General features: G+C 39.2%; 1 protein-coding gene across 5 annotated transcripts in view; it reads left to right on the top strand.

The window, feature by feature from the left end:
* Positions 1-21,951, top strand: part of SHLD2 (shieldin complex subunit 2) — a 60,212-nt gene that overhangs the window by 21,258 nt on the left and 17,003 nt on the right. For all 5 annotated transcript variants that reach the window (XM_067465634.1, XM_067465633.1, XM_067465635.1 and 2 more), the window contains exons 2-6: positions 8,842-11,104; positions 13,841-13,948; positions 15,891-16,085; positions 16,812-16,946; positions 20,979-21,185. In XM_067465634.1, the coding sequence (XP_067321735.1) occupies positions 9,625-11,104; positions 13,841-13,948; positions 15,891-16,085; positions 16,812-16,946; positions 20,979-21,185 (2,125 nt within the window). In that variant the 5' untranslated portion in view covers positions 8,842-9,624. The remainder of the gene's footprint in view (positions 1-8,841; positions 11,105-13,840; positions 13,949-15,890; positions 16,086-16,811; positions 16,947-20,978; positions 21,186-21,951) is intronic.

The following is a 21,951-nucleotide window of genomic DNA, read 5'->3' as shown; positions in this document are numbered from 1 at the left end:
ATGTCTGTGATGTCAGCTAACACTTAATTTACCATATTTTGTCAAGTAGTAGTCACATTTTATGCCTTTTTTGCCTGTAAAAACAGGGTGCGACTGTTACGCGATGAAAAATATGCTGCTGGTAGACAATCTACATGCAGTGTAGCCAGTTGATTAAGACAGCCTTCTCACTGTAAACAGTCTAACATTGGGAATACTCCAGACTTCCCTCTCCATGTGTCTTGCTGCACTATAAAAACAACAGCTATGCCTGTGCATCTTCTCTTCTTTCAGCTACAACACTTCACTTGGCCACGTGCCTGTCCTCCATCAGCTACAGTGCTTCACTTGGTTGAGTCCTAAAGCACTGGTTTGAAGAGAGTGACTGTTTTCAACCAGTGCTTTCAGACTCGGCCAAGTGAAGAACCGTAGCTGATTTGGGGAGGGGGGCAGGTGTGTGGGCAGGTGAAGCACCATAGCTGATCGTGTTGTAGCTGAAAGGAGGCGGACACTGAGGCAAACCTGTTGTTTGTATAGTGCAGAAAGACGTGAAGAGGGAAACACGGAGTCTTCAGCTTAGAAATGGAGATGAGCACCACCCCCCAGAGTCAGACTCAACTAAACTTAATGTCAGGGAGAGTTACCTTTACTTTACCTATGATCCCAGTAGATCTAGTGTGATGTAGTTATTTGAGCACTGTACTATTACTCTGGAGACCAGCCATGGAAGCCGACTAAGGAGACTTTGGGAAAATCATACTTTCTCAGCCATAGACAAAGCCTCTTTGAAAAAATCCTGCCAAGAAAACTCTGTAATAAGGTCTTAGAATTGCCATAAATCAGTAGCAACTTGAAGGCACACAACAACAACATGGTCCAAGTGTCAGTTGTGAGTAGGTGACTAGAATTACCAAGTTGTACTAGCCATTGAAGTGATGTGTGTAAAGATGTTATCCTATTGTAGTGCTTGTGCAAGCCGTTCCCCCTTTTCTGTGTCCTAATGATGTGATAGGAGTTGTTAAAAGAAATCATAGCAAAGCTCTAAACCTGCTGATGTAGTTAAGTCACATTTTAATAGATCATTGACCCATCTGCAAGACTCTGACCATTTCAGAGATAAAAAGCTAATGTTCTATTGGCTACACAAAGCAGAGCACATTGAGAAATAGTGTAATAATTAACAAAGGTAATGAAAATGTGTCTTTGGAGTTCCAACTGTATATTTCAGTTGCAAGTTTTATCAGTAGTATTAACTGTTTTTTTAAAAAAAAGAAAAAATGTAAATGGACGTCCGCAAATCATTACAAAATTACAATCCAGTGGGCATCTATTTAAGGCTTGTAGCCATATAGTTTTTAATTTAAAAGTATTGAAAGTGTTTCTTTTAAAACCAAGCTGCAGAACATAATTATGCAATGTTTCTCTGTCAGGAAAGCATTATGGAGATATAAACTGTCTTTTTAGTTCTGATTGGGGTGCTACATTTGGATGAGATCTCTACCAAAAGTCAATTCAGATCAGTGGTTCTCAACTTTTTTTTTTTTTTTTTTTGGCCATGACCTACCTAACTGTCTCTAAAATTCTGATGCCCCCCTCACTTTGAGACATAATTCTTACTATTCAAAACATAAACTCCTGTTTACTTGGAGGAAGCTGAAAGGGAAGCTATTAACATCTAGACAAGTTTCCAAGAACATGACATCCACAGAAGAGAAAAATTAAAACCAAAGGACAGTTGAAGTACTGAGGAAGAAATCACATCATTCTCGAATTGTCCCCTTAAAAATCAAACTGCCTCCTCGTGGGTCTGTGCGCCATGTTAGGAACCAGGCATTTAGACTCTTTATTGTAAATCTTTGAATGGATTTCAGTTGATTTAACCTGAGGGCATGGGCAAGGTCAGTACACGTCTGCATGGTCCTTTGCCCTTCCTGGCTTATAGTAGTGAAGTGATTGAGATTGATCAACTGGGCAATGACTGTTTTGTAGGCGTCATTTGGACATAACACCAAACTACATTTCTCTGTTTTTAAAATGTATTCATTATAACTTTTCTATGTTACCCTCTGCCATGAAATCTCACAACAGCATAAAATTGAAATAATCCAGACAGGCTAAAATTATTCCAGATAAAACCAAAAGAGCGTACTGCATAAATTAGAAATTTTAGTCAAAAATCAACCTGAAAGACCTGGGTCAACTTATTCAATGGTTAGTGTAAGTCAGGGGTCCTCAAACTATGGCCCAGGAGCCGAATACAGCCCTCCAAGATCATTTACCCAGCCCTCGCTCAGGGTCAACCTAAGTCTGAAACGACTTGAAAGCACATAACAACAACAACAATCCTATCTCATCAGCCAAAAGCAGGCCCACGAGGACCTTGAGATCGTCTGGGGAGGCCCTTCTCTCGATCCCGCCTGCCTCACAGGCACGTCTGGTGGGGACGAGGGAGAGGGCCTTCTCGGTGGTGGCCCCTCGGCTGTGGAACACCCTACCTGTTGACATCAGACAGGCGCCCTCCCTTATGTCCTTCCGTAAGAGCCTGAAGACATGGCTATTCGAGAAGGCATTTAATTAAGTGCTACAGCAACTGGAAATGACAACTGGAACGGAATATGACTATGAGACTGATTATGATTCTACAATATGACGAAGCGGATTATTTTAGTGTAATTAGATGTTTGTGTAGTAGTGATATGTTGGTTTTTGTCATGTTGGTTCATTGTAAAATGTCTTTTGTATGTTGTACACCGCCGCGAGTCGCCCCAGGGCTGAGAGCGGCGGTTAATAAATGCAGCAAATAAATAAATAAATAAATAATAAGTTTATATTTGTTTAAATTGTTCTTCATTTTAATTATTATATTGTTCTAAAGTGTTTTTTGCACTACACATAAAATATGTGCAGTGTGCATAGGAATTCATTCATATATTTTTTCAAATTATAATCTGGCCCTCCAACAGTTTGAGGGACTATGACCTGGCCCTCTGTGTAAAAAGTTTGTGGACGCCTGGTGTAAGTACTGTACTTATATACAAAAAAGGCAAAAGTTTAGCCCATTCTGAGAGAAGCAAATAAAACACCAATCCCCTCTATTCTCTCCATCATGATACCTCTTCTGGCCTTTTAGAATGCCTGAGTAAATGACAGCAGTGGGCAGGGGCAACCGACCCACTGTGGTGGTAATAGTGCCTTCCTTTTTCCACAGAATGACCCTCTACCTATCCATGGTTCATATCAAAAAATTTTAGCCCATGACACATGAGGTCAACTTATAGCTAAAAAATAAAAATATTTTTTAATGATCTGGTTGAAACAGTTAAAGCTACACATATTTTAGGAGGTAATAAGATTAGGCCTCAACATCATCAATAAAAAGCCATGTTTTTATTTGTCTCAACAACACTTCCACAAACAGGAAACAGGGGTCACAGCAAAGAAGACCCTTCCCCATGCCCCCTCAATATATATCGTTACACCTGCTGTATAAAGACAACTTTTGGATTTGTGTTCTTACCTTATTCTTACCTTATTTCCCATATATTTGTAAATTTGGAAGCATTTGGTTTCACTTGTTGGTCATTCTGTCCAAGTTGCGGAACAATGCTTTTTCATTTCAACTAAGATATAACAAACATGCCAAATTCAGTCCTATGGTGAAAGACTTAGCATAGTCACTAATTTGGACATAGAACCAAACCACAGTTGGTGGGAAACAGAAACTATTGTTTATGGCCATGCCAGAAGAGAGGAGTAAATGTTCAAACCCTGGCTATCCCCAGTGTTATTCCTATGCTGCTATATATTTAATTTTGAGTAGTTCTTACAAGTTCTTCTAGTTGGTTAGTATGCATAAAGGAAATATGATATACTGAAATTGGAAAGTAGTGAACATCTGGCAACAGTGATTTGAAATATAGTATACTTCCATTTCAGAAGCTTGCTCCTTTGTGTTCTGATATCCAAGAATAGCTGAGGTTCTTAGGGTAGGAGATGGAAAACCAGAGGAGATGGAAAATAGAAGTGTATATTCTGAATGTTGTAATGCAGTAGTTCCCAACCTTTAAGAGACCATTGAGGCAAACATTAGATACATTGTGGATCACCAAGATCAATCAACCCCTCTCCCCACAACCCACACATAAAGAAATTAAATTATTTTTAAATAACTAAAATTTATGAGTGCTCTTGTGGAGGCTGCTGCCAGAGCCCCATTTGCAATCTCCTCATTGCAACCCAGCTCCCTGCTGCCTGAGCCTGGAAATGGGAGTCTGGCAGCAGCTTCAAGCCCAGGCAAGGAAGGATCCAACACTGCCAGTCTTGCTCCCTCCCATTCACCAGCGTTGAATCCATCCTTCCTTTCAGGCTCAGCCAGCAGGAGGTTGAGTTGCAAGGACTTCAAATGGTGCTCTGGCAAGAGCCTCCTCAAGAGCATGGAAGGAAGGGGCGAACACTGGGCAAAGGGAGTGAGTGAGAAGGGAGGCTTGCTTGCTTGCTTGCCTAGGCTTGAAGCTGCTGCTGGCAGAGCTCCAAAGGGATAGCTCCATCATCACCAGCTTCCACTGGGCCAGTGGGAGAGGAGCACTCTGAGCTCAATTGTTAACAGGAACCAAGGCTCTGTTTGGGAAGAAGGAGTTGGGGAGGCCAGCAGGAAAAGGATGTATGTGGAGTTTGGGGAGGGGGGTGGAATTATGCCTATGGGGCCTTTCTCAACAGTCACGCTATGTTGACTCAGATTTTCTGCAGAAGACCCCCAATGACCACTTTTCTGTTTCTTGAGGATCACCTGTGATCCACAACTACTGGTTGGGAACCGCTGATGTAATATTTATTTATCGTCCCAGGAGCGAACCAATGTATTTGAGATGTAATGGCTGACTGTAAGAGCATACACTGACCTTTTGATACTTGTCTCACTTGTGAGTGCTAGCTTTTCTTTGTTGAGATGACATTTTGTAACCCAGTGGACTCCTCTTGACTTTTCCTGTTAGTATTGTTTATCCTCTGCTACACTGAATTTTAGATGGATTTGTGCTTGGTCTAAATAGCATGCAGGAGTGATAGTAGAACTATATTTTTCTTTTTAAACAAGTAACTTTACTGCTCAACATACTCCCACCTTGGCAAACGAGGCTTTTCTTAAGTTACATACATATTGTCATTATTATTTGTGTGTCATTTGAACAACTATTCAGCATCTGACTCCTCCGTAGTTGTGCCTTCATTTAATTATTTTGAATAATTTTGTCACAACAGTGTATGTGAACAACATGTAATTTACAAGGTTTGCAAGTAAATATTAATGTCCTATTCTCTATAATTCCTTGTATTTTGAATCATTATGTGCCATAGCCTTATTTCAGAAACAGCTTTTCAGTTTGGGAGTGGAAACTGAAATGTTGGTGCTTTTAGTGCTGGGGGGACCAACATCTGTTGCTATGCAATCACTTTGCTGAATTGCTGTGAAGTTGTGACAGCAAAATTGTACCTACTCTTAGAATAGATAACATTGCATATGAGGCTATAAATGCAGTCTAATGTTGGCTTAGATGTAAGTGCAATTCGTGACTGCTTAGAATTAAGTCCTGTATATTTTAGTAAGATTTAACCCTGAGTGAATTGATCTAGGATTTCACTTTTAACAGTTTTATTTAAAACAGACTCCATACCAGAATTTTCCAACCCTAAGCATTCCTTTCATTCAGGGATGGATTTTAAATAATATCTCAGATAACTGCTGTAGCCTATGTGCAATTACTTTTTTGTTCAAATTATGAAGTCTACTAATAACACTCAGTTCTTTAATGAGCCATCTGAAGGCTTTATTCCACAGAGTTTGGCAAGTAAAACATGTAGTAAAGGAAATACGTTCCTTGTCCAATATTAAATGTATCTACATAGCTCAAATTGGTTTGGAGAAAATTTAAATGGTTATAGTTCAGTGTGCTTAATTTTAACCGGTTATTTACTTTTGTGATTCCTTCATCAGTTTGAACTCTACATCTCGGATGTAGCAAAGTCTATCTCTTTGAGAGTAGGCTAATGCCTAAAATTTCATCATACCTTTCGTCAAACACTGGGTAGCCTTTGATCTCTGCCTCGGTACTGATGTTTCCCGTAATATTTCATCCTTTTCAGTGTTTGTGATTCATGATTGGCTTGGCTGGCCTTTTTTTTTTCATTCCATCTTTGTATATCACTAATTAGCCCCAAAGTACTTGGAACATAGTTCTTAGAACTGTATACTTTCACTCTTTATTTTATTCTTATACGTAGTGTCCAGGCAAACGTATCTGTAAATAAGCAGCACACTTTATGCTGTCCATTAGAGATGGGACTCATACAGCCTTCCAGTTTTGTTGAACTGCAACTTTCAGCATTACTCACTTTGGTTAGGTCTTTGGGGATCTGCAGTCCAGTTGACAGTAGGAGAACTGCATGAGTCCCACCCGTGATCTATGCCATATTTCTCAATTTGGTGTTCTCCAGATATTTGGGGCTAAATTTTCCATGATGCATTTAAGTTGCACATTACAGTCGCCTCTTGAATTTTTTCAAGAATTGTTGATTGCAGGGTATCCTAGAAGGTTGCCATGTACCCATTGGCTTTTGAATTTTATCTCTTCTGATTTCATATTTTTCTTCATTTGTTTAGAATCTAGTCTGAAATTAACAGAACCTAGATTATTAAATAAAGGACAAATGCCAAATTCTTGGGGAAATGCTTAAATTATAGTGAGACATAAGGAAGACACAGAGGAGACATTAAAAGGAATTGCAGACATATGTCATTACTCGTAAATAATGACTATAAGATTTACATTTCTAGTTTGGCAGACAAATTTAGGAATGTATTTCCCAGAATATTCACGAGGATCAGAGTGGATTTCTTCCAAAAAGACAATTAGGAATAATGTAAATAATTGAATATTTGGAGCATCACAGTAAGGACAAGGCTGTCTTAGAGAGAGAGAGAGAGAGAGATGCAGAGAAGGCATTTGACAACATTTCTTGGAATTATGAATATTGGCAAGAATAGACTGGTGAAAATATTAACTGAGGTATAAAGACAGTATATTAGGTTCATTGGAAAGTGAAAAGTGTGTCCTGGGACTGAATCATTTGGTCACATCCAAAACATAGCAAAATTAGTTACTTTAGAAAAGTCAGCTCAGTTCATGTCAGCTTGAATCTTTTATTTATAGTTCCCTCCCAGAATTTAGTTTACCATCATATATTTTAAATGTTTGTAGTTTCAGTGTGTTTTGTTTTGTAACTGAATGTAGTTATAAGACTTTCCAATATATTTTTTAGTACTTGGTATAGACGCATAGTAAGCTTTTTGGTGGTATATGATTTCGCAGGCGGCATGCAGCAGAGAAACATGGCATCCCTTTTGCTGATAGGATCCAGCATCTTTTCACCATGCTATCCCTTGGTCAGGATTCAATTATTTTTTCCAATTTCTAGATATATGTGGATCCTTGGGTCTGGGGTGTTTATAAAGTTAAGCAAAACTTTATTTAATCATTGGCATATGCCACTTATTTTCATAATCTTTTCTCTTTTTCCCTTTGTTTTTATGCTTGTATATGTTTATAAATACAACTAGAAATGAACAAAAAGTATCAGTAATATATATCTTTAGGGAGTAAGAGCATTATTCAGATAAAATTATGTATCTTTAAATGCTAAATGTAGATTAAGTTGTTTTTGTTTTTTTGTTTTATTATATATTGATCTGCAAAAATATATGAGATTCACATGTAGATGCCCATCCAGAAAACCTAACTGTTTTCCATGAGGAACAATAGACTAACTTTCTTAACAGTGCCTGGATCATACCATTAATGGAGGGGGGGGGGGCTTTCTGTCAGGATTTATTTTAAAATTTGATACATGACTCATGCAGTCAATCCTTTTGTACTTTTCTAAGTGTATAGTGACCTCTAATGGAGAGCCAATACTTTGCAGGATATACTTATTAAATGGATACAGCTGTATCCTTGATTCGCTCCAGATATGATAAACAAATAAATTAAAAGGAAGGAAACTGCTTTGTACTGTAGGTTATTTTTGCCCCCTTTTCTGCAATAGAATACTTGGTATAAATAAATTATTTACTTACTTACTTACTTACTTACTTACTTAGGCAATCCCTCGTTGGATGAGTAAGATGGTCTTCCATGATGGGTTTCCTTGTGGATTCGTAGGTGGCTGTGGAGTCCTATTCTTGACCCGCATCTTCTCCCACAGTGAAGGCATTGGTTTCCAGGTGGAAGGCGGTCCCGGTCAGGGTTGGCTTGATGTGCCTTCCTCCTGGCACGTTTCTCTCTTTCACCCTCCACTCGTGCCTTCTCGAATTTTGCAGCACTGCTGGTCACAGCTGACCTCCAGCTGGAGCGCTCAAGGGCCAGGGCTTCCCAGTTCTCACTGTCTATGCCAGAGATTTTAAGGTTGGCTTTGGGGCTATCTTTAAATCTCTTTTCCTGTCCACCAACGTTCCGTTTTCCGTTCTTAAGTTCAGAGTAGAGCAACTGCTTTGGGAGACGGTGGTCAGGCATCCGGACAACGTGGCCGGCCCAGCAGAGTTGATGGCAGAGGACCATCACTTCAATGCTGGTGGTCTTTGCTTCTTCCAGCATGCTGACGTTTGCCCGCTTGTCTTCCCAAGAGATTTGCAGGATTTTCCGGAGGCAGCACTGATGGAGTCGTTCCAGGAGTTGCATGTGACGTCTGTAGACCACGTTAGGGTTGGCTGGTGACTGCTGGAACAGCACTTTGGTTCATATAAATAAATAGTAAATAAATAGTACATCTATTATGTACATTTAATATTTTTTGTCTTTAAATCATTTGTAGGACATCAAGCACCTGAAATTTCTGCTACAAATCTTGGACTCCTGATTTCAATTTAATGACTTCATAAATCTATCACCATATGTTTTGCCATTGCTTCCATGAACACTTAATGTGAGAAGATTGGTACTTCTGTTTTAAGCCTCAGGATTTGGACATTGTGGAAAACAGACTACTACCACCATATAAATACCGGCTGGAAAATTTAATTACTGCCCTTGTCATTTCCATGTGTTCATACTATTTAATGACATTGGATGTTTTATTATGCCTGGAGAGACACAACTGGGTTTTGGAGGCAACAGCATTTCTACTTTTAAATGGCTAACCCAAGAAAGCTTCTTTTCCTGATTCACTACGACTCCTCATTGCAGACACAGATGTGACACTCTACTCCCTACAACAGCTATGTTTCCATTATTGCACTTGTATAATAAAAAATAGAATTACTTTTAGGGCTTAATAGCACTCAGCAATAATATGAACAAAATATAAAATTAACTAATTTGTAAAGTACATGAAATCTGATTCAGTCACAAAAGTGATGAGCTTTGTTTAGTGTTTTTTATTATTTATTATATTACATGAATGGTCCACATTAATATGACAATTTGAAAAATGACATATATTTATTTTGCAAGACTATGAAGATTTAGATTACTAGCTACCCTTGAATGAATTATTTGAAAAATTAAAACGACATTTTAGGCATTTTCTATGAAATGAATTGGTGTCCTTATTAAAGGAACTTGGCTTTTTCTGTAATCAAATCTTTGGAAGGAAAACATGTCCGAAGCCTCTCAAATTCATATTTTTGTTGGTGCACCCATCATCCCAACTTTATTAAAGAAAACCAAAGAAGATATATCTTCAACAACAGCTTCTGAAAAATGGAAAAAACTCTATCTTTCGTTTACCAAAGACACTTCTTTGCCTTGTACAAAAAAAGACAGATGTTCAGATCAGGCAGACCATCAGATGCCAAAAAGTGAAGCATTGACTGCCCGCTTTAAAGATGAAGTCACACCAAACTTCGGTGGAAAAAGTAGGATGGCAAATTTGACAGACTGTGCAGTTGATTCTCCAAGTATAAAATCCTTTAGCAATACAAATGAGATAGGTGAGTCAACTGGCATCATTTGTCATGTCCCTGGAGATGTAAGTACAGAGAATCAAATGAATCATATTGCCTGTAAGGAGCTTTTCAAGACAAATGAACAACAAAGCAAACAGTCTGAAGACAATGAAGAAGATATCAGTTCCATGAAGAATAATCACTTTGATTTTTCTCTGTTAGCTCCCAGTACTAGTAGAAATATCAATAAAATGAAGTCTGTGGAACAAGATGATAAGCCACCAGCCTTTCAGTGTGATCATTGCCAGCCCCTGGGTCAATTCCTAAAGACATGTTGCCCACAAATTATGGACAAATCAAAAATTGAAAAACCACTCCATTTATGTAACAGCCTGGTAATATCAACAGACACTGAATACCTTAGTATTCTGACCTCAAGTCAGGCAGCCTTAATTTCAGGAAGACATGCTGTAGGAGAAAATGGAATTCAGATCCAATCTACAGAAGAGCAGGGAGTGAAATTGTCTGAATCTGGTAGGGATCATGAAACAGTAATAGCTCTGCCTGACCTGGATGAATTAAATTGTAGGCATACTTATGAGAACTCTCTTGAACTTTTTGATTCTAATAGTCCTGAAAAAGAGAAGTTAATTTTCAAAGAAACTCACTTTCAGGAAAACGTTAGCATGTCCACACATCATTCACCTGATAATAAACCTAATAATAATGAGTTTTGTTATACTGAACAACCAAAGACGAAAACATTGAGTTTTCAAAGAGACTCGTCTGCAAAAAGGTCCCGAACATTTGAAGATATCTCACCTGCAATTCATTTTAGAAGTGGAAACGAGCAGCGATCAAAGAAAACCAAGTCGGTTTATTCTTCCATATGTCCAGTTCCACAAATTAAGGAGCAGAACATTTTAAGAAACAAAACAATTCAGAAGCACTCATCGTTGCTTAAAGAATGTATCTGCAAAGGCCAAAAATACACTGTCCTCGTCACAGTACTGCACCCATGTCATGTGAAAGAAATACAGATCAAGTCAGGAACTAAATTACCCTCAAGGGTCCCATTAGCCACAGTCGTAGTTTTTGATCAATCAGAAATACAACGGAAGGTGATGTTATGGAGAGCAGCAGCATTTTGGTCACTGACAGTCTTTCCCGGGGACATCATTCTGCTTACAGGTGAGGTGTGAAACTTCATTTTCAAAGCATAGTTGGTAAAACATTATAGTATTACCTAAAAGGACTTGTATTTTTTATAATTTAATTTTTGTAACTATTGTATATTCCGGGGTACTAGACAACTTTTTATGCCTGGAAAATCTTATTAAAAGTTTGGGGTCATCTAGTACGCCGGGTATAAATTAAAATAATAAATTAAGGAAAAAAATAAAATTGCCCTTAGTGGCGCAGCTTGGGGAGGGAGGGAGGATGAGGAGGGGGGAGGGAGGGCATGGGGAGGAGGAGTGGCAGGCCGCATTACCACAGACACCGGCTGTGGGTGATGGCCTGCTGGGCTTTCCTTTTCCCTCCATTCAAGGTCCTCCTCTGCCCTCGCCGCTTACCTTCTCCGAAGGCTTGCCTAGGCCCAAGGAAGCGTCTCCCGACAACGACTCAAAGTAGTGCTGGCTGACAGCGTGCCTTGGATGTGCTCCCAGAGGCATCCTGGGAGCAGTGGGATTCAGGGAACTATTGCTCCCAGCATGCCTCTGGGAGCACATCCAAGGCACACCGTCACCCAGCGCTGCTTGGAGTCAGCGTCCAGAGGCCCAAGGAAGTGTCTCCGGATGACTCCAAGCAGCGCTGGGCAACGGTGTGCCTTGGATGTGCTCCCAGAGGCATGCTGGAAGCAGTAGGAGTCAGGGGTCCGCTTCTAGGAGTCGCCATCCAGAGGCACTTCCTTGGAAAGCCCAGTGGCATTCAGAGGAGGTAAGCAGCGAGGGCGAGAAGGTCCTTGAATGGTGAGCGGCAGGGGCACTGGGGGCATAGTCTTTGAAGAGGGGAGTAGTTTTAAACGCTGAATATATCCCTGTATTTTATCATCAAAAGTTGGGTGTCTTATACCCTTCGTCGCCTTGTATTCTGGAATATACGGTACTAAATTGCTTAAACCGAACTCCAGATCAGTGATCTTTGAGAAAATGTTGACTATGAGTCAGAGTTAAGGAGTACTGTATTATTTCCTATATATCATATTTTCCAGCATATAAGAAGACCCCCAACTTTTCCAGGTAAAATATAGAATTTGGGATATACTCGCCGTATAAGACTACCCCTCTTCCAACGCACACCAAATAAAAATTTAAAAATCATCAAATTTGATTTCAATATGGTAATTTTCCTATTACTGTACCTCCTCTGCCTCTCAGATCTCGCACCTGCACACCTGCAGTCTTCAGGAGCGAGATCTGAGAGGCAGAAGAGGAGGTACGGTAATAGGACACAAGGTGGGCCAGACAGGTAAAAGAGGTGTGTTTTTCTGGGCCCAGAGCCACTCTATCACTTTTTTCCATATCCCGGGCACCCCAGATACCTGCAGCTTGCTCCGCCCTTCACTTACACCTTCCTGGTGAGGTGACCCTTCACCTTACTGTCGGGACTTCATTAAGCCCACAAATCCTGATTAATGGATTTTCTTCTACCGTACTTGTACAGCGTTGCCCTTAATGCTTTCATACAGTTGCTGCATATGGCAGGGGCACGGCCCCTGCCATTTTTGAGCTCACCACCACCACATGCGGCAACCACAGATTCGCCAACTGGGATTGGAAGTTTCAGCACCCACTCTGTAAGACAACCCTGGCGTAAAAGATAACTCCCGGCGTATAAGACGACCCCTGACATTTGAGATTTTCTTGGGTTAAAAAGTAGTCTTATACGCCAGAAAATATGGTACATATTGATGTGATAGGTTCCAGTGGGCTTCCAAACTACTGTAACACAAAAAAACCCTGTTTTCTGTAGTCCTAGTTAGCAGCTTGCAGAGATACAGCCATTATATTCAGTGAAATGTCTTCAATGTATTTAGGCAAATAATAGAAACTGGTATATTGTTTACATTATAAGGCATCTTATTGTGTTCATCATAGAGTCTTTCATTCATATCTGTTTCAACTGGTGTGGACACTAAAATAATTTAGTGCCCTTACCATAATTCCTGTAAATAGCTTTACATTCACATTCAGGAATGCTCTTGATTGGTAAGAGCGAGGAAGAAGGAATGTATTGTGAGGTTTCAGAATGCATCTATTTGGAGATCCTATCAATATGTCTATGCTTCTAAAACCCTTTCTATTCGCACAATATGATTGTACAGTGTTGACAGAGGAACAAGTGCTTATAGAATTCATAAGAGAAACCATTTAAATGTAGACCATGTAGAACCAAATTTCTGAAGTGTCTTTTATTGTAAATATGAGTTCAAAATATATTTAAGAGTTCTGACCTGACAGATGGAAAAGTCACTACTTCTGTCCCATCCAGCATCTTAAGTTTCATAACTTCATGGAATATACATTTCGTTTCATAACTGTATGAATGGATATGTTCAAGGATTGCTCTGCTTTTTGTTCTGTGTATCCATATGCTCAGTTCAAATAACTTCTGAAAAATGGAGGCAGAGAATGGACATTCCCAGTATGTGATTTCATTTTTGGCCTGATCATGAAGTCCAAATTGATAAACGGAAATCAGGATTGGAAACCATGAGCCATAGTTGGAAATCATGGTATTGAGAAGACTTCCATTTCTTATTTCAGTCACAGCTTTTATTTGATGAAAAATTAGTTGCATACTAAAAGTCAAACTGTATGAAGAAGGAAGAAGCACAGTGAGATAAACCAACCTTTCCAAGAATTGGAAATGATGGATAAAGTGGAATTTTTCCTCATTTCACCAGTGATCTTTTCTTCATTGCAGATGTCATTCTATATGAGAACTCCTGGACTGGGGAAACAATGCTACAGTCAACCTTTACCAGTCAGTTACTCAATCTTGGAAGCTGCTCAAATATTCATCAAAATGAATGTGAGGATTTGTGAGTTGATAGGTGACATATCAAGGTTTCACTACAGTATTTACTTTTTAAAAAATGAGAGACACTTGTCTCCTCCTCTACTTCTTTCTGTCACACTCAAGCCAGAAATACATTACTCCATACAATACTATAACCTCCTATACGGAGATCTTCCTAATGTTTCTGTCTGTACCATGATTTTGGTCCTAGTATATATATGTGAGCTTCTTTGGGTGTGGGTGAAGCAAGATATTGCAATGGCTCATAAATTGCTTTCTGTTTCTAAGAAAAAGAACAGAGGATTCTTTAATAGAGAATATGGCTAATGTGAAGAGTATACCATTTTCCATTTAAAAAATGAATAATTTTAAAATAGGGACCATTGCTTGTTTATTACTGTTTCTTCAGCAATCACTGACTCCCAAAACTACCCATAGAGAGAGAAAGTGACCCTTCTATCAGGTTTCCAAATTAAACCTGCAGTACTCATAAAGAACAGAAAATGGAGGGGAAAGGGGGAGGAGGAATTCAGTTTGTCAAAGCCAGAAAAAAGTGGCAAGTGGAAGGAAGGCATTAATGGCCGATTTGATCTAGAAGTGTCTACCTTTGCAGATGTTCTTGCTTGAAAATACAACATCTCAGGTTATCATTGTATTCATGAATGTACAACTAAGTTTTTAAATTAAACACTGTTAGATATTAGGGGGTGTGCAATTTGTTGAACCTCATGCTGTTTCAGTGTCTGGATTTCAGTGGGCCCCTGATCTGTCTTTCGGGAGTCTCCTGGGTTCGGATTTGGATGGGAGATCACCAATAGGCACTAATCAGATCTGGCCCAGTTCAGATTTCGATGGTAGTCTGCCAGTGGGCATTAAGCAGGTCCGACCCCAGTTTGGACTTGGATGGGGGGCCACCAAAAATGCGCTAAGAAGGGCTGACCCCATTTGGGACTTGGATGGGAGTCCGCCAATTGGCGCTGAGCAGTACTTCCCCATTTGGGACTCTGATGGGAGTTCATCAATGAGTGCTAAGCAGGGTGTTGCGACACAGCTGAAATCAGAGAGTGTTTCTGACGAGGATGAGGGGACTCCAAGAAGGAGGACAGCTCTTCTCCTGGTTCTCAGCCTGATAATGAGCAAGCAGGGAAACAGGCTGACGCTAACAAACAGATTGACCTTGATGATATGGGAGACTTAGATCGGGCTGACTGGTTGGAATTCCGAATTTGAAGGAGTGAGAGGATAGCTAACAAGAGGGAGGCCAGAGGCCAAAGAAACGCCTTCATGTTTTACAAAGGGTATTTATTAAACAGGGTGTTTGAGACCAGATCTTTGTCAAAGCGACTTTGCGTTTACCTAAGAAACTTACCTGTTTCCCTGCTTTCTCATTATCAGGCTGAGAACTTGGATTATCTTGCAGTCTTTGTGTTCATGATTCCAGGACTTTGTCATGTTCTCGTGGGTCTTGATTTGCTGATGCCTATTGGATTATTTCAAGTGCTATGTTATATTGATCTTTTGAAACATTAACCTTGCTTTTAAGAATTTTTTACCTTTTATTTTTAATAAACCATAAAGATTTCTGGCTGTGTACAGTTTGGTGTTTTTAGCAAGGTGAATCTACTCTAAGGTGCAACACAGGGCAGGCCCCGGTTCAGACTTGAATAGAATGAGTGCTAAGCCGGCCTGGCCCTGGTTCAGACTTGGATGGGAGACCACAAATTGATAGCTATTTCAATCTAGAACAATGTTTCTCAACCTGGGGCCCCCAGATGTTTTGGCCTTCAATTCCCAGAACTCCTAACAGCTGGTAAACTGACTGGGATTTCTGGGAGTTGTAGGCCAAAACACCTGGGGACCTACAAGTTGAGAACCACTGATCAAGAACAATGTGCTTCTTCCATGAATGAAACTGAGAGGTAATTTTGATTTTCTCTTGTTTTTTTCCCCCAAGTTTCCCATATAGTGGCTGCTAATATTCTCCAGGATTTGCTGACATATGTGTCTTCAAAATATGCCTATCTGGAAAGTCTCCCCAAAAGAAAGAGACAGACTCTGAACAATATTCAACATGTTCTACTTGATCAACTCAGACCAGATATATTGGTGCATTCTGTCCTGAAAATTGTTGACCTCACAGTCCTAACAGGTCAGTTGACTTTCTAATCATTCCGTTCCCATATGTGTCTTCTGAGGTCATAGGGAGTGAAAAAGTTAAGGATTTTGAAAACTTAAGGTAATTCCTCTCTTTAACCTCTTCTGTCTGATAAAACCACCACCTAAGCACTTTGAATCCGGAGTCTGTTCTGGGACATCTTCCTGTTTGCGTATAATCGTGCAGACATCCTTTCTAGATTGCTCTGAAGGAATTACTTGAAAGCCGTGCCTGAAATCTTGTAGCGATAAGAAGGCCATAAATTGATTTATGACATCACCTGACGCTTCCTTTATGAAAAACCTCTTACCCTCTTTTCTTTGGTATTGTTTTCTTTAATATTTGGAAAAAAAAACAAGCATTCACATATCACATAGTAACCCTTTAACCCATTTTTTTAAATCAAAGGGATTATCAAGGAGTTTGTGATCTAGCAAAGCTCTGTTATGAAAAGCCAGGAAAAAGATATGCAGGAAATGTTGATTTCCTCACCATTGTTCATAACCATTTCTGAAAGTCCTACAATTTAAAATGGTGCTGTATGCCCACATGCACCAGAATATATGTGACCATTATATAATAAAATTGTTTTCCCTCTATTTCAGGTGATTTATATATCTAAAATTTATGTAAGGTTAATCTCAGTGTCCTCTATCATTCCTGTTTTTCCAAAAAAGTCTAATGTTAAACATATGTATGTTTGTACTTTACTAACTTCAGAATCGACATACAGTTTCAAGGGAGAAACACAAAGAAAAATTGTTATAACAGTGGAACAAATCAAGGATCAGAACTACACCTTGGTGTTATGGGGGGCTTTAACAGCCCTCTATCCTCAACTTCAAAGGAAAAGAGGTAAAAGGGGGACTAATCTGTGTAATATGTTTAAATTACATGCGAATGCAGTCTGTTGCTATTTGACGGCAGAAAGGGGAAAAATATTTGGAATACCTATCATTTCATCCTTTTCTGTCTTATGTACCTTTTCATCTCTATCACATCCAGTGTTTTATCATTTTATGTCATGCATTTGGACCGCCCACTGTTTTTTATTTTCCATTATGTTATTTTGTACTGTTTATTTTTTACTTCATTTTAAGTATTGTATTGTTTTTAAGTGGTTTTTGCACTAGAAATAAGATATGTGCAGTGTGCATAGGAATTCATTCTTTTTTTTTTCAAATTATAATACGGCCCTCCAACAGTTTGAGGGACTGTGACTTGGCCCTCTGTTTAAAAAGTTTGAGGACCCCTGTACTATACCATTATATTGTAATATGATTAGTAATATTACATGTAATATAAATATATAATTATAATATCATATTATTATTAGTATTATATTGCATTGCATTATAATATTATAAATATTATATGTATATACAATATATTATATTACGTTATATTATTAGCATAGCACAGTAGACAAGGTGGAACTGTCCCCTGGCCTCCCCCCCCCCCTTCATTCTGGCTCGGAGCGGCCGTTGGTGCTGGGGGGAGGGATCCCCAGCTGATGACATGCAGGAGACAAGGTCGAACTGTCTCCTGGCCCCCATTCTCTTTACTCTGGCTATGGTATATATCTTCTAGTATATACGGTATATACTATGGTACGCAGGCCCATAGCCAGGATTTTGATTCGGGGGGGGGGGGGGGGCTGAGTTTGATTCGGGGGGGGGCTGAGTCTGAGCGAAAGAGGGTCTACCCTAGCAAACCTTTTGTATCGTTACCCCAATATCCCCATGCATATGGGATATATTGATTATGGTGATCAGATCATGATATGAATAAACATAACAGTTTAAATAATGCACCAGTAAGGCTTTCTCGCGGACAACCATGAGAATGTTTGGGGAGGGCTACCCCCCCCCCCCGGCTACATGCCTGATGGTACGGTATAGCATTACTTAGGTGTATTTTTTTATATTTTTAATGTTTTTAATAGTAACGCTCAATCACTCAGAAACCCATGGGTGGCCAAGAGTCTATTGGAAAACAATTAAATTTTGTTGAAAATCTGGTAAACAGATTCGGATGTCTTAATACTAGTTCTTTACAGCTGTTTTTTAAATTAGCTCCCCCCAAATCTTTGTGTTTGTCACCTCTTTATTTGCCATAAATTTGGAAACATATTTTATATTGGTTGCTTTGTGACCAACATTTCTGACACCAGGTTTAATCATTGAAAGACAGTGTCTAGAATTTTAGATAAGACTTGTGTTCTCAACTGTCCAAATAGCCATCTCTGTTGGACAAGTCCAAATGTTTGATTACTTCAGGACAGCCAGGATCCAGAGTTCACTTTCTGCCAGCCAGGGCTACAGGTCATGACAGCTGATTCCCAAGAGAGCACGTGATAGCCATTCAGGATACTATGCCTAGGAAAACAGCTGGACATGTGATGGTCACTTGTGTGGGAAATCAAAGTACAAGCAGTCCCCAAGTTACAAACATCTGACTTACAAATGACTGATAGGGTCATTCCATGCCAAGTGGTCTAAATCTTCCCACCATCATGTTCTCCTATTTTGTTCAAATTTTATCTGTAGCACCAGTCAGATGTTAAACTAAGTTTCCCAACATTTGAGGTCTCTAGCTGAAATAGTTGCTGATCTAGACCCCCCCCCTTTTCTGAAGGTCATTTGTCTGCGTGTGCACAACATTTAACAAAATGCCATTTTTGGACTCTAAAATTGAAATTAAATGTATAAGAATGACTAGTAAATTGAAATCCTGCACAGTTTTTTCTGCTGATTCCAATGACATTGATTTTAACATTATGGATGCAAAATCCAATCAAACAAGTTGACTCAAAATTTGCATCAAAATGTGTCATGACTGCAACAATTTCCATGCAAACGATGATACGGACTTGAAATTTTGACCAAGCATTATGCTTGTGCTGAACATAATACTGCCAGATTTGCAACTATCCAGCATCTTTTACCGCCCTGTAGGAACTCTTCAAATTTGACACTGTCAGTGCAAATGGTAAAATCTACCAAATTTCAAAGCCAATTATTAAAAAAGAGTATACCTGAATATGCTTGTGAATAGTATCATCTGAAAGGGAAAATTTTGCTCTATAAGACTGATATGTTCTTGTTTTGCAATTCAACCATTAAGTGTCCATTTACTCAGATCAAAAGATGGTATATTTTTGCATTTGTGCATCCTCATGGTCCTGCATTTATTTATTTATTTAAAGCTTTTATAACCCAGTCTTCTCGACCTCCGAAAAGGGACTCAGACCGGCTAACAACAGGAAATTCATACACAAATAAGCTAAAACATAATAATATCATAGTACATTAATACATTACAATACATTAAAATACAGATCCAATAGTTACATAAAGCCAAGTCGTCAGGGTAATCACAAATTCATCGTGTGGTCAACAGTTATTGACTAGTTCATTTGATTGGCCACTAGGACACGATACTTTCTGGATTCCAGAACAATTTTTTGCTGTTATTCCAGCTCCATCAGTGACATAATCTGATCAGCAATATAGTTTCCCTGAAATCATTCTTTACAAGACCCTGACTACACTTCAAATAAGGGTGTCTAGAACAGCAACTATTGCAGATGGAGACCTCAAATTTTGGAAAACTTAGTTTAACATCTATTTATTTATTTATTTATTTATTTACAACATTTATATTCTGCCCTTCTCACCCCGCAGGGGACTCAGGAAGGATTACAATGTACATATACATGGCAAACATTCAGTGCCATAGACACACAACATATATAGACAGACACTCAAAGGCTATTTAACATTCCTGCTTCTGGCCACCAGGACAGCTGTTGCTTCCTCATTCTTTGCATACTTCCTGGTGATTTTTATGGCCTCTTAAAACAGTTAAATTAGCCTCCTCACAAAGTTATTTATTTTATTTATCGTGTCAGTATCAACCAGACAAAGTGGTACCTAATTTTCATACTTGACAGATGCAACTGTCTTTCGGGCTGCAAAGGTCGACAACAAGCTACACAATTTTGGTCGGGAACTCACTCCGACCCAGGCTGGCTTTGAACTCATGACCTTTCGATCAGTAGTGATCTTAATGCAGCTGACTCCCATCCAGCTGCGCCACAGTCCTGGTGCTACAGCTAAAATTTGAACAAAATTGGAGACATGATGGTAGGAATTTTTTAAAAATTTAGACCACTTGGCATGGAACGGGGACAACAGGAAGTGAGAGAAACCTATCCCCAGGAAGGGAAATTCACTCCTGAAAGAGTTGCCATGGGGAAAGGATGTCTCCACTGAAGCTTTATCACCAATCCTTTTGTTAAGAACAAACCTATAGAACCTATCTTTTTCGTAACTTGGGGACTGCCTGTATATGTAAACCAGCTTATATTATGTTCAAAGAGTGAGCTTCAGGAGATACAGCACCATATTTCTTAATATAAACAAGTTAACTTTTACCACAACACTAATAATTATTTTATTTTTATTGAAAGTTTGAGGTATAATAATCCATGGGAAAATCAACTTAGGAATTCAGGTTCCAGAAGTTATTGCCTATTAATGCACAATCAGTGAACCATTTTTCTGGGGCTCTTGAAACTCCAGAAGAGTTCCTTCAAGATTATGGGGTAACTGGCTCCCAATCCATACAGCCCCCCCCCCCCCCACACACACACAATGAAAACATTTGAAAATACAGCCATCCACCCAAACCTCCTGCTACCCCCAAATGCCTCCTTTTACTTCTGTAGTCACAGTAAAAATGTTAACAGGAATGACTTTTGAATTATTTGGGCTTGCTGTGGGTGGGATGCATGAGAGAGTTGTCCTAGACACAATTCAGTTCCCAACCTCTACACATTTAGAGTGATTATGGAAATAACTGTGTATTTCTTCTTTTTCTTAGATCATATCTGGGAATTTAAATATCTGTTTACTAAACACAATCCTTTCTCTGGTGAACTGGAATTGCACACAACACCCTGGTCAACCCTAGAGTGCCTCTTTGATGATGACCAAAGAGCTGTGAAATTCAAAGAAAAGTTTGAAAAGGACCTCAAACTATTCATGTGTGTCACAACTCTCGCTACATACCTAGAGAAGAAGTGTTCTGGTGAGGTTTTTACTTAATATTGATGTGGATTATTTGTTTTAATTCAAATACTTTCCTTTCCAAAAAGCTTGAAGACGATCATGGTCGTGAGACACAAAAAAATCTAATGGAAATCACCACTTCCTTATCTTTGAGGTAGAATGATAGAAAACATATTCATTAAAATCTCTTTGAGAAAGAACATAGACTATTTGAATCTCACAGCTGTGGGGAGATCCCACAGTTAGAAAACCCAGAATATCAAGGCAGATAATCCACAATATCTGTTTTGAACTGGATTATCTGAGTCCACACTGCCACGCAGTTCAATGTGAATTTTTTACAGCTGTGTGGAAGGGGCCTAATGAAGTCACTCTAACTGTGGCAGGTCTGGGAACCATATCCTTCCTCCAGTGCATGTTGTTCAGCCAGATTTCAGTAACTTCAGTGAAAATGTTGGGAAACAAGCAGGAAATGTTTGTTTTAATGATATTTTCTCAGTTTGCTGCTAAATAGAGCTATAGGACATGTGTGTCTCATTGCTGCCCTACATTCTCTACATTTATTCTTTGTAGAATAACAGCAGAACCAAGGCTGGTTTCTTACTTAAATGAGAACAAACTCACTAAACTGTCAGTGGCTTTTTTTTCTTGGTGGATAATATAAGATTGTTCTGTTGATCTTAAATTTTGTGATGATACATGCAAGGATGCTGCTTCTAGCGGTCATCTTTTTGACTGTTTTCTTGTTGCAAAAAGTTGAGAAATATATTCTGAAAAACTTATTT

This window comes from Anolis sagrei, chromosome 3 (assembly GCF_037176765.1).
Source record: "Anolis sagrei isolate rAnoSag1 chromosome 3, rAnoSag1.mat, whole genome shotgun sequence".
In the NCBI taxonomy this organism is placed as follows: domain Eukaryota; kingdom Metazoa; phylum Chordata; class Lepidosauria; order Squamata; family Dactyloidae; genus Anolis; species Anolis sagrei.
This window is presented reverse-complemented; position numbering and strand designations above follow the sequence as displayed.